The 12,909-nt window shown below is 56.6% G+C and overlaps 1 protein-coding gene across 6 annotated transcripts; it reads left to right on the forward strand.

The window, feature by feature from the left end:
- Positions 1-1,702: 1,702 nt before the first annotated feature.
- On the forward strand, positions 1,703-6,311 carry CASTOR1 (cytosolic arginine sensor for mTORC1 subunit 1). 6 transcript variants are annotated; one of them, XM_055253300.2, is made up of 9 exons: positions 1,703-2,002; positions 2,612-2,682; positions 3,843-4,030; positions 4,116-4,248; positions 4,453-4,579; positions 5,028-5,141; positions 5,306-5,388; positions 5,478-5,572; positions 5,728-6,311. In XM_055253300.2, the coding sequence occupies exons 1-9, from the start codon at positions 1,890-1,892 to the stop codon at positions 5,794-5,796; spliced, it is 993 nt and encodes a 330-aa protein (XP_055109275.2). In that variant the 5' UTR covers positions 1,703-1,889; the 3' UTR covers positions 5,797-6,311. The 6 variants fall into 6 exon arrangements, with proteins under 6 accessions (XP_055109275.2, XP_055109276.2, XP_055109278.2 ...); XM_055253301.2 differs by having other exon boundaries at positions 4,456-4,579; XM_055253305.2 differs by having other exon boundaries at positions 1,762-1,916.
- The last annotated feature ends 6,598 nt before the right edge of the window (positions 6,312-12,909 follow it).

The following is a 12,909-nucleotide window of genomic DNA, read 5'->3' on the forward strand; positions in this document are numbered from 1 at the left end:
AAAGGAACCACCCAGCCTCAGCTGGATTTGCACCAAAAGCCCCTCACTCAGCTTCCTCTCCTGACCAGGGCTCCAGGAGACCTAACTGTGCCCTTGAGGGCCCAGGCAGGCACTGCGGTCACAACCTGATGACTGGTGAGGGCAAGGACAGGGTGTCCCTGGGAGAGGCCCCCCTTCTGCTGAGGAAGCAGCTTTTCCAGTCAAACAATAGCGCTGTTCCTGGCAGATGACCAAGCTGGGCCAGGCCAGGCCATAGCAGGAGGGGGCAGGAGAGGGAGGAGCAGAGCCTCCCTGGGAGCTTTCAGGCTTCGCCTGGGCCTGGAACATCCTGTCCTGGTACAGCTGGGGGTACTGAGGCCTAGGGAGGTGACGGGTCTCAAGAGACTATCACGGTAGGCCACCCCACTTCCTGCCTCCTTCCCCTCAGCCCTATGGTTTCCCACTCTATCTGCACCTGCCATTGATGAGATGGGCTCAGCCTTTGAGAAGCTCCTCCTTCCCCTAGTCCTCCAGGGGATAGGCCAGGATGTGGTGGCTACACAGTGTTTCACAGGAATGTGTCAAGCCCGAGAGTCCAGGGTGGAGACTTAGCTTGGCTTCCATCTGCCTATGGTGGGGGCTCCAGAGCAGGCAGAGGGCCTGCTCAGGCCTGCTGGGTCCCAATCAGGCCTGAGGCCTGCTTTAATCTACTTGGTTCAAAGCCTCACATCTGAGGCCTCAGGGTGCTCAGGCCAGACAAGGGTCCCCTGGAGCATTCTTGGCCCTGCATGGAGCCAACATGGACATGCTGATGCCTGCTCAGCCTTGGGGTCTTCTTAGACCTGTGGAGGCCTGATAAGATCTGGGGTGTCTGCCATTGCTGGGGGCCTCCTTGAACCTGAAGCAAGTTTAGATGTGCACAGGCTAGCTAATGGCTGCAGGCTTTGGGGCTCAAGTTTCAGGCTTGAGGTCTGAGTACTCACTGAACCTCAACTGCATGGGCCTCCCCCACCGAAGTCTGAGCACTGGGCATTACTGGCTCAAGCACTTCTGGGTTTTGTTTGTATCGAGGGACCTCAAGCCTTAGGCCTTGGCCACCTCCAGCCCCCTAACCCAAAGTATGTCACTCAGGCAGAGGTGGCTAGGATTCTACCTCTGTGTGCCCCTGGTGGGGAGCCTTCTATTTTGAAAGTTGGATGAAAGGAACAAGCGGGGCTACCAGGCCAGGTTTCAATTTGTCAGCCCCCTGGCAAGCGGGGAAGGGTAGGTATCAATTACAATCCTGTGTTGGCGGCCCTGCCCCCTGCAGCCACGAGAGGCAGGAAAGCGAAAGGCGCCCGGGGAACAGCGCTGCACAGCAGACCTGTGCCTCTCATCGTTCCGGGAATTTGGGGGCAGCGTTCTGGTCCTAGCCGAGCTCCAGTTTGTTTCGAGGCCCTTCTGTCTCAAGGACCTCAATCATAAAACCCACGTGTGTGCCAGAAGGACAGAAACGTCCCCTAGCCTCCGGGATGGCCCACCCGCTGCGCAGCTGGCTTTCCGCGGAAAGGGCGGAGCCCAGGGAGGGGGCGCGTCAGGGGCGGGGCCTGGAGGAGTCAGACGGGGTGGGGTCTATCCCTAGCCAGTGCTAAAAAAGGCGGAGCCGTTCGGGGCGGTCTCGGTGGGCTGGAAAGCGGGATGAGGTTCTGCCTTTAGGAGGAGGCGTGACCACCCAATAGGCTTCTCTTCCCGCGGGGCGTGGCCGTCAAGGAGCCGGACGCCGAGCCTGGCTGGGCCGGTCAGCCGCGTAGCGGGCGGCGTGGACGCGGCCGCGCAGCGGCTCCTTTAAGGCTGGGGCAACACCCCCGCCGCCCCGCCTCCCGCGCGGCCTAGGTCTAGTTGGCGGCGGGGTCGGGTCCGCGCGAGCCGCGATGGAGCTGCACATCCTAGAACACCGGGTGCGGGTGCTGAGCGTCGCCCGTCCTGGTCTCTGGCTCTACACCCACCCGCTCATCAAGCTGCTCTTCCTGCCCCGCCGCAGCCGGTGCGCGCCGGGGTTCAGGAGAGCAGATGGGGGCTGGGGGCTCTGCTGTCGCTCCGGGCCAGGGTCGGAGGATTAGGATCGCTTCGTAAGGCAGGCAGGCAGGCGGGCGGGAGCGGGTGGGGAGGACTCGCCCCCTCCGGCCGCCATCCGGCCTGGGGGACCGCCGCCTATCCGGCCCGGTGAGGCCCCCTCCCAGGGGCAAAGCGCAAACAGCCTGGGATGGGCAATGCTTAACTCAGTAGTGTCAAATGGGGGTATTCCTACCTGGTCACTGCGGGGAGCTCCTTCCAGGACGCCTCCCTTCAGGTCAGAGGGGCTGGACTAGGGGGTCCAAGGTCCGACGCCCCTGGGGCTGTCGCTGCAAGTGTGAACCTCTCCTCCCTCTAGGAGTGGAGGGGTGGAGAGCTCCTGGAGAGGTAGGGAGGCCGGAAAGTAGCCCCCAACCCCGGAGATGGGGCTAACATCCCATTGCCCTGGAAATTAAAGGCCGGGGGGCAGGAAGGCGCCCGGCCCGGGGTCGCGGGGGTGCCTCGGGGCAGATGGAGAGAAATCCACTCCCGACCCCCAGTTCTCCACACCAAGCTGAAGATGCTTCCCACCCCCAACCAGGTGCAAGTTCTTCAGCCTGACGGAGACCCCTGAGGATTACACGCTTATGGTGGACGAGGAGGGCTTTAAAGGTGGGGGCTGGTCTGGGGAACGGGAGTACGGGAGGGGCTTGTCGCGCTCCCCTTCTGTAGGGTTCTCACCAGTTCCTGGGATCCGTCCCAAGAGCTTAAGCCTTAAAAGCAGATGGTCAGGGTTCGAACCCTACTCCACCACTCCCTGGCTGTGTGCCCTTGAGCAAATCACTTTCCCTCTCTGAGCTGTTTTCTCTTATGTAAAATGGGTATAGTTATGATTCTGATACATAGGGTCCCATGAGGGCTTTATAAACTTAAAACCGCTGAGGGGCACTTAGCAGTCTTAGGCCTGCAGAAGGGCCTCTGTTACGATTCCAGTCAAGTGCTGCTGTTAGAAGTCCCTGGGTATTATTTCCTCCTGGTCTTACTCCCTGGTTTGGGTCACCTCCTCCCCTGCTGGTCTGGGAACTCCAGGAGTCTGAGGGAAGGAATGCAGGAGCAGGCAGCCATCTCAGGGGAGGGTCCTGGAGGCCTCCTGGCTGTGCTGGGGTGAATAGCAGCCACCCAGGCCCTGGCCCCTGCTCAGGACTGGACGCCAGCCTGGGCCCTCCCTGGGGCCTGGAGTTGACGCCTAGCTCCTCCTCCTGCTGCTGGCCCGGCCCATCCTCACAGGCTTGGAGTCTCAGGCCAGCTAGCTGGAGCTTAGCCTGTCCCCATGCTCCACTGCAGGCCTTAGTTTCCCTGTTTTTACTTCAGAAGTCTAGGTCTGCAAAAGGGGAAGGCAATCCCTCAGCCAATCTAATCTGCGAATGCCCCCTGGTGGTGCCATGTGGTATAAAGCTTCTGCTAACCCACAGAAGACACCGTAGTGAGGTAGATATTGTCGTCCCATTTTACAGATGGGGAAACTGAGACTCAAATCACCTGCCCCAGGTCACAAGACAAATTAACAAAGCTGGAATTTGAACCCAGTTCTGTTTGAATCTGGACCTCTGATCTTAAGTGGGAAGTTTCAATGCCACCAGGCCAGCACTTGAAGCTTTTCTCAGTCTTTGCACACATAGGAACTTCAGGAGCAGAACTGGGGGGAGACAGCCCCACCCTCCAGACCTGCCCTTACCTTGATGGATCCAAGGCACAGAAAGGGAAACTGAGGCTCAGAGAGGGGCAGGGGCCAGCCTTTGTAGACCCTGACCTGACATGTCCCCTGCCCACAGAGCTGCCCCCTTCTGAGTTCCTGCAAGTAGCTGAGGCCACATGGCTGGTGCTGAACGTGTCGTCTCACAGCGGTGCGGCTGTGCAGGCTGCTGGGGTCACCAAGATCGCCCGCTCGGTCATCGCGCCACTGGCCGAGCACCACGTGTCTGTGCTGATGCTGTCCACTTACCAGACGGACTTCATCCTGGTGAGTTTCCTGCTAGTGCTGGTGCAGAGCAGGGTGGATATAGGTACCTGGGAGCCCATGTGATGTGCCATCTGCTGTGGCCCAGGTGCGGGAGCAGGACCTGTCCGTGGTGATCCACACGCTGGCCCAGGAGTTCGACATTTACCGCGAGGTGGGCGGAGAGCCTGTGCCTGTGACGAGGGATGATTCCAGCAATGGCTTTCCCCGCACTCAGCATGGTGAGGGCGGCCCCCTGAAACTTGGACTTGGGCAGGGCCTCCTACTACCACTGGGTCCCTTCCCTTTTGGGCCCCAGTGGGGCAGGAGGACCCTGGCCAGTTCCTGGATAGCAAAGACCCGCCCGTGGCCCACGCCTCTCCCTGACTGGCCACCAGGGGGCGCCCCAGCCCACGGACACCTTTTCACCTGCTGCTGTCCTCCAGCAGGGCCCAGCCCCACGGTGCATCCCATCCAGAGCCCACAGAACCGCTTCTGTGTCCTCACACTGGACCCTGAGACGCTTCCAGCCATCGCCACCACCCTCATAGATGTCCTCTTCTACTCGCACAGGTGGACCTTGGAACTTCGTCTTTGTCCTCACACCACTGTTCCCTACACTCTGTCCCACCACCTTCCGCCCATCTATCAGTTTTGCACCTCTCCCTTGTCCTCTCTTGGGGTTCCTGGCAGCCCATGATGCTCACTTGTGCTTCACTGATGTTCGGGGAAGGTTCTCGCCCCAAAGCTGGATCCCTTTCCAGCGAGGTCCTCTGAGCCATGCCCTGGTCTGGCCCTCTCACCATGGAATCCTTTGTTTTTGGCACAGGCTGGGTTCATTGTCCTCCCCCATCCCCACCCACACCTTCCAGAGGGCTGGACCCTTGGGCGGGTAGCAGAGATGGCAGAGCCTCCCCAGGCCACCATGCCAGCTCCTTCCCAGGGTTCTGGAGGCTGATCGGGAGCAGGGGCAGTAGGCTGGGTGCCTGGCAGAACCCCTAAACCTCCCATCCCTCCCCAGCACCCCCAAGGAGGCAGCCTCTAGCAGTCCTGAACCCAGCTCCATCACGTTCTTTGCCTTCTCCCTCATCGAGGGTTATATCTCCATTGTCATGGATGCTGAAACACAGAAAAAGTAGGTGACCCCTGACCCTGGGTGGGCCCCAGGCCCCAGCCAGTCCCAGGCAGGGAGGAGGTGGGCCATCAGACTCTGAGGTCAGCAGGTGTACCTGTCCCAGAGCTCACGGTCAGGCAGGGGTGGATGGGGGTGCCCTGCCCATCACCCGTCTCCCTCCCCAGGTTCCCCAGTGACCTCCTGCTGACCAGCTCCTCGGGGGAGCTGTGGAGGATGGTGCGCATCGGTGGACAGCCCCTGGGCTTTGGTGAGGGCCGTTCCCGGTGTTGGGGGTTTGGGGAGTGTCTGGGGAGCAACTGGCATGTGCCACATGTGGCCCTCCTCCACCACCCTCAGATGAATGTGGCATCGTGGCACAGATCGCGGGTCCCCTGGCTGCCGCTGACATCTCTGCCTACTACATCAGCACCTTCAACTTCGACCACGCCCTGGTGAGCACCAAGGGCTGGGGCAGGGGGAGCTCCTAAGGGGATAGTGAGGCCCAGAAATGTGGGCGACAGGAGGTAGTCTCGGTTGGGCCAGAAAGTCAGGGGTGGCCCTGGCCAGCTTCCACCTTGACCCTTCCCTCCTGCCCACCCGCCCTCAGGTGCCCGAGGATGGTATCGGCAGCGTCATCGAGGTCCTCCAGCGGCGGCAGGAAGGCCTGGCTTCCTGAGGACCATGGGGAACAGAGCAGCCTCCCTGCTCTCCCCTTGACCCAGGCTTCCAAAGACTTCTCTAAGCTATTTCCTTAAGCTCTGGAATGAGCCCCCTGTTCTGCCGGGGACCCTCGTTCCGCTCTCTGTATGTAAGCTGCGTGCAGGCACCGGCTTTTATGCGGACACCTGTGTACACTCACAGGTGGAGTGGGCAGGTGCTAGCCTGACTGCATGTCTGCCCACGCAGGGGAACACGGTGCTCGGGGCTTAAGCCCCCAACCCATCACTCCCTGCGCGGCCTCAGCATTTGCACAGTCCCTGCCTGAGGCCTGAGCCATCCCCCCCACCTTCCTGGGCCAGCTGCCCTCTAGACAGGGCCCTGACCTCTGTTCTGCCTCTGGTGGGGTTGCCTCCCCTGGCCAGGTGAGTCCTGACAGTGCCTCTCCCTCCTGGGGCCTCCAAGGAAAGTATTTTGACATCTCTCTCTCTCTTCTGTTTTTATTGACTTGTTAATAAAGGACTTTGTAGTGACTGGGTTGGGCTACGGTCCTTGGGGGTCCTCTGGGTCTGAGTCTCAGCCATGGCTCCACCTCATGGTCCCCTCGATCTGAGGTCTTGGTCTCTCTCTGTGTAGCTGGCTGGGGGCTGGGCTCACCTGGCTTTGCCTCATTCACCTCTCACCACAGCTCAGTAAACCATCACCATTTTCCAGACGAGGAACCGAAGCTTTGAGAGGTGACATGACTTAGCCAAGGTCACATGATTCCCATTCCCATGCCTGCCTTTGAAATCTGGGGTGTTCCCAGATTTCAGAATAGCTTCCAAATAGCCCAGAGGGTTCTGAACCTGGGCAGAGACTCCCAGCCCCTCCTGTCTGGGGAATCTCCCAGCCTTCCCTGTCACTGTGGATATGGCCGGCCTGCTACGAAACCCACCAAGGAGGGCCCAAGAGCACTTTTCTTTCTTCCAGCCCACAGCCTGCTTTTTTCTGGGTCTTGCCTGAGTTCTGGCCGTCCCTCTTGTTGGCTAAGAGATCAGTTGGTTCTTAACACCAGGGCTCTCCTGGAGTCATTCCTAAAGTTCAGGGCCAGGAGGATGGGACAGGGACCTGGAGGCCACCTGGAGCCTGCTCTGTCCTCGGGGGCTGCCTCCCTGCTTGGTGAGGCTGGGATCCTGCTATGGCCTGATGGGGCCCCACAGATGCCCCAGGGAGACTATCGGGTACCCTCAGCCCAGACCCGCCCATGCTTAGGCAGGGAAGAAGGGTGTGACTTCTGTGTACTCAGAGGTCGTGGTGGCTCCTCAGAAAAGCCAGAACAGGGACAGGCCTCTGGCAATGCGCCCGCCCTGCTCCTGGGGACCAGGGGTCTGGGGCCTCAGGCTGCAGATCACAGGAGCCAAGAGCACAGCACAGCCTGGTGAGTGAGCAGCAGGGGCCCCCCGGGCCAGCCCTTTGCTTCAGCCTCAGTTTCCCCATGTGCATGGAGACCTAGGAGACAGCTCCTTCAGGAACATGGGAAGAGGGCATTTCTTTGGAGTTTGACTTTTTTTTTTTTTTGATAGAGTCTCACTCTGTCACCCAGGCTGGAGTGCAGTGGCACAATCTCAGCTCACTGCAACCTCCACCTCCCAGGTTCAAGAGATTCTCCTGCCTCAACCTCCTGAATAGCTGGGATTACAGAGGGCTACCACGATGCCAGCTAATTTTTGTATTTTTAGTAGAGACAGGGTTTCATCATATTGGCCAGGGTGGTCTTAGACTCCTGACCTCAAGTGATCCGCCTGCCTTGGCCTCCCAAAGTGCCACGCCAGGCCGAGTTTGTCTTTTGTTGAGGGGTGGGGATTGGGGGGGTTGGGGGGGTGGGAGTCCCAGTTCCTCTCTTTTGAGGGCCTGGTGTGGGCCCTGGCTTGGGGGATGTCTGGGCTTGAGGTGGGGGCTTCAGAGTCAGGATTCTTGGATTCTTGGGGCTGCTTAACCTATAGCTAGCGGGCTCCCGGCCCCATATCCAGCCCTGGGGGTCTCACCATCTGTCTGTCTGCCTGTGATAAATTGCCTGGTTTGGTGTTCCTGTCATCCCTGCCCACCAAGGGCCTCTCAGGCCTCTCTTGGGTCCCTCATACCAAGTCCCAACCTGGCCTCTGCTAGTTCTTGGGGTTGTCCACGAGGCTGGCCTGGGTGAGGGGCCACAGGTGCACCACTGCGGGCTGCTCTGACTCACACACAGGCCTGAGGTCAGTGTGCCTGTGTGTGTCTCTGCCACATAGCCGTGTGTCTGTGTGGAGGATTTTTAGCTCCTAGATGATAGGGTCCTTAGGGGTCACTGGGCCAGCTCTTCGCCTCCAGCAGGCTACAGATAGGGCCACCTTCCTAGGAGTGCTGGGGAGATCATGAGACCAAGCTGGGCTCAGGGGCACAGAGCTTGGGAGGTGCCCCAGGGACACACAGATGAGAAAGCGGGGGGCATCTTCCGGGAACGTGACCCTGAATCTCACATGCAGCTGATGCTGTGTGTCAGGTCAGACAGGCTGACCTTGAGATCTCAGGTTAAGGTGGAGACTCACAGAGCCACCTCCTTGTCCCATCCAGGCCCCCAGAAGGTCCTGGGGCACAGGAAGCTGGTCTGGTCAGCCTGAGTCCGGGGTTGAGCTCCATGTGGGTCATTCATAACCGAGGTTGGGGGCACTTACTGGCACGCAGCCCACATCCTTCACCTTGGGAGCTCTTGGTCGCCTGTCCACATCAGCACAGGCTGGGGAGCCGAAGCGCCTGTCTTCATAAAGATGGCAGCAGGTCCCAGGGAGGGGCCTGCCCACGGTCCCTCGGGGGGAGGGAGGGGGCTCTCTGCCCTCCAACTGCCAGCCTGATGCCCAGCATCTGCAGGGAGGATGTGGGCCTGGGTGGGTGGGGACGGGAGATGAGGAAACCTCAGCCAGGCAGAGTCAGCGGCTTACTTCCACCCTTTCTCATCTTCATGCCTAGACAGAGGAAGTGAACTCCTAAATTCCCCTCTCCGAAATACCGGAGCAGAGATTTAGGATTTAAAGTCCTCATCTCCCTCCCAGGTGGGCAAGGCCATTGGGTCCCATGCTTGCCAAATGTTTCCACAGCTGGCTTTTTGGTCCTCTGTAGAGGTGAGAAGAAACTGTATGTGCTCTTCATCTTCCTCTGGGACCCAGGATCCTGCCTGGCGGGAAGGGCCTGAGCAGGAGGCAGGAGAAAGGAGTAGCGGGGGACGCTAAGCCGTCTGCAGCTGGCTTACTGAGCGAGCACAGGGAAGCCACTTCCCTCATTCGCCTGTATGGGAGGGCAGGTGTTATGCTTGGTTAATGTACATCTATACAGTCTGTGTGTTGCTTAAGGAGAGGGGATACGCTCTGAGAAATGCATCATTAGGCGATTTGGTTGTTGTATGAACATCATAGAGTGAACTCACACAAACCTAGTTGGGATAGCCTGCTACACACCTGGGCTAGCTGGGCTAGCCTGTTGCTCCTGGGCTACAAACCTGTACAGCATGTTTCTGTGCTGAACACTGTAGGCAGTTATAATGCAATGGCGAGTGCTTGTATACCTAAACATAGACAAGGCACAGTAAAAATGCGGTATAAAAAAAGCATAGCCAGGTGTGGTGGCTCACACCTGTAACCCCAGCACTTTGGGAGGTTGAGGCAGGAGAATCACTTCAGCCTGGGAGTTTTACCCAGGTGGAGACCAGTCTGGACAACATGGCGAAAGCCCATCTGTACAATAATAATAATTATTTTAAAATCACTGGGTGTGTGGCTCACGCCTGTAATCCCAGCAGTTTGGGAGGCCGAGGCGGGTGGATCACGAGGTCAAGAGATTGAGACCATCCTGACCAACATGGCGAAACCCCTTATCTACTAAAAATACCAAAAAAATTAGCTGGGCATGGTGGCGCGTGCCTGTAGTCCTAGCTACTCAGGAGACTGAGGCAGGAGAATGGCATGAATCTGGGAGGCGGAGTTTGCAGTGAGCCGAGATTGCGCCACTGCACCCAGCCTGGGCGACAGAACAAGACTCTAAAAAAAAAAAAAAAAAAGCTGGGGCCAGGCATGGTCACTCACCCTGTAATCCCAGCACTTTGGGAGGCCGAGGTGGGCAGATCACGAGGTCAGGAGATCAAGACCATCCTGGCTAACACGGTGAAACCCCGTCTGTAGTAAAAATACAAAAAAAAAAAAAAAATTAGCTGGGCGTGGTGGCGGGCACCTGTAGTACCAGCTACTTGGGAGGCTGAGGCAGGAGAATGGCGTGAATCTGGGAGGCAGAGCTTGCAGTGAGCCAAGATCGCGCCACTGCACTCCAGCCTGGGCGACAGAGCGACACCTGTCTCAAAAAATAAAAAAAAAAAGCTGGGCATGGTGGTGTGTGCCTGTAGTCCTAGCTACTCAGCTACTCAAGAGGCTGTGAGGAGGGAGGATCACTTGAGCCCAGGAGTTGAAGGCTACAGTGAGTTATGATCATGCCACTGCACTCCAGCCTGAGTGACAGAGCAAGACTCTGTCTCTCAATAAATTAATTAATTATAAAAACATTACACCCACCGGGCGTGGTGGCTCACGCTTGTAATCCCAACACTTTGGGAGGCCGAGGTGGGCGGATCACGAGGTCAGGGGTTTGAGACTAACCTGGCCAACATGGTGAAACCCCGTCTCTACTAAAAATACAAAAATTAGCCAGGCATGGTGGTGCACGCCTGTAATCCTAGCTACTTGGGAGGCTGAGGCAGGACAATTGCTTGAACCCAGAAGGTGGAGGTTGCAGTGAGCTGAGATCGCACCACTGGACTCCCGCCTGGGGGACAGAGCGAGACTCCATCTCAGAAACAAAACGAAACAAAATAAAAAATACCCGAATAGGACATTTACCATGAATAAAGCTTGCAAGACTAGAAGTTGCTTGGGGTGAGTCAGTGAGTGAGTGTGAGTGAATGTGAAGGCTTAGGACGTTACCGTACATTACTGTAGACTTGATAAACACTGTATACTTAGGCTACACTAAATTTATTAAAAATATTTTTCTTTCTTCAATGAGAAATGAACTTTCACTTACTATGACGTTGTACTTTGTAAACTTTTATTTTTTTAATTTTTAACTCTTTTGTATTAACACTCAGCTTAAAACACATTGTACAGCTAAACAAAAATATTTTCTTTATATCCTTACTGCATAAGCTTTTTTCTATTTTAAAATTAAAAATTTTTTAACTTCTTAAACATTTTTGTTAAAAAACTAAGACCAAGCCAGGCACAGTGAGTCATGCCTATAATCCTAGCACTTTGGGAGGCCAAGGCAGAAGGACTACATGAGCCCAGGAATTCGAGACCAGCATGGGCAACATGGCAAGACCCTTTCTCTACAAAAAATAAAAATTAGCTGGGCGTAGTGGTACGCCCCTGTGCTCCCAGCTACTCAGGAGGCGGGAGTGGGAGGATTGCTTGGGCTCGGGAGGTCAAGGCTGCAGTGAACTCTGTTTGTGCCACTGCACTCTAGCCTGGGCAACAGAGCAAGACCCTGTCAAAAAACAAAAACAAAAACCCACCAAAACTATGACCAACACGCACACACTAACACACTAGCCTCGGTCTATACAAGGTCAGATCATCCAGACATCACTAGATGACAGGAACCTTTGAGCTCTATTATAATCTTACAGGACTACCATCACATATGTGGTTCATCATTGATGAAAATGCTATGCGGTGCATGACCGTATATTCAATGCATGCGCTTGTTATCCCTATTTTACCCAGGTGGACATGAAGCACAGAGAGGTGAAGTGCCTTGCCCAATGTCACACAGCTGGGCAATGCGGAACCAGAATTCCAAAAGAAGTTTAGGAGTCCCCACAGGAGCCTGGGGAGTTTCCTTGGGCAAAGAGATAATTTAGCTGAACCCTGAGGGACAGGAGATTTTGCAAGATCCCTTGCAATCCCAGCTGTCTGCGTCGGTGGCCGGGTGTCTGCTGCTGGTGGCAACGGATGTGTGGGCGGGCACGCGAGGCCTGGCCCTGGCTCCTTCTTGACCCAGGGCTGGCAGGGTGGGTGTGTTGGGCAATGGCCGCGGTTTGCATCTCACTTTCCCAGGCAAGCCCCGGTACTGGGGTTCCAGAGCCAGGCTGCCTCTTATGGGGTACCCAGAGCTGCCTTCCCGGGGGTTGGTCATGGTGCCATGTGGATGTGTGTGCTGCATGGGTGACTGTGCTGCAGGGGTGTCTGCAAGCTGCATGGGTGTGTGTACTGCATGGGTGCATGCTGCTTGGGTGTGTGTGGACAGCATTGCCTTTGCAGTGAGTGCAGACCTCTGTGTATACGTCTCTACAGATGAGTCTGTTTTGGCAGGAAGGTGCGCATGTATGTGAGATAGTTTACACCATGTAGAAGTGACGGTGTGTCCTGGTGTGGGTGTGTACTTGGACCTCTGTTGGAGGTCTGTCTGTGGCTGTACATGTATCTGCTTACATAAGAACACTGGCTCCCTTTCTGCACGTGTGCCTGCCTGCATGTATATGGCTGTATGTGTCTGTGCATCTGTGCATGTGTGTACACATGTGAGTGTTGGGGGGGTCTGTGTTTCTACAAGTCTGTTTTTCTATGTGTCAGGGCTGGTTTTGTATGTTTGTGAGAGTAGGTGCGCATGGAGGCATCTTCCACGTTTTTTTTGTTTTGTTTTTTGAGACAGGGTCTCACTCTGTCACCCAGGCTGGAATGCAGTAGCACAATCTCAGCTCACTGCAACCTCTGCCTCCCAGGCTCAACCGCTTCTCCTGCCTCAGCCTCCCAAGTAGCTGGGATTACAGGCATGTGCCACCATGCCCGGCTAATTTTTGTATTTTTAGTCAAGTTAGTCATCATGTTAGTCAGGCTGGTCTTGAACTCCTGACCTCAGGTGATCCACACTTGGCCTCCCAAAGTGCTAGGATTACAGGCATGAGCCACAGCGCCCAGCCGTCTTTCATGTTTTTGTGTTCACACATGTGCCGTGTGTACCCTCTTGTCTACTTCTCTACCCTGAACCCACATGCCCTCAGGCCTCCCTGCCTCTCCCTGATCAGGGGACATTTGCTGCTTCACTGCCACCTCCCCCAGTGCTGGTTCCAGTGCCC

This window comes from Symphalangus syndactylus, chromosome 18, assembly GCF_028878055.3.
Source record: "Symphalangus syndactylus isolate Jambi chromosome 18, NHGRI_mSymSyn1-v2.1_pri, whole genome shotgun sequence".
NCBI classification, from domain to species: Eukaryota; Metazoa; Chordata; class Mammalia; order Primates; family Hylobatidae; genus Symphalangus; species Symphalangus syndactylus.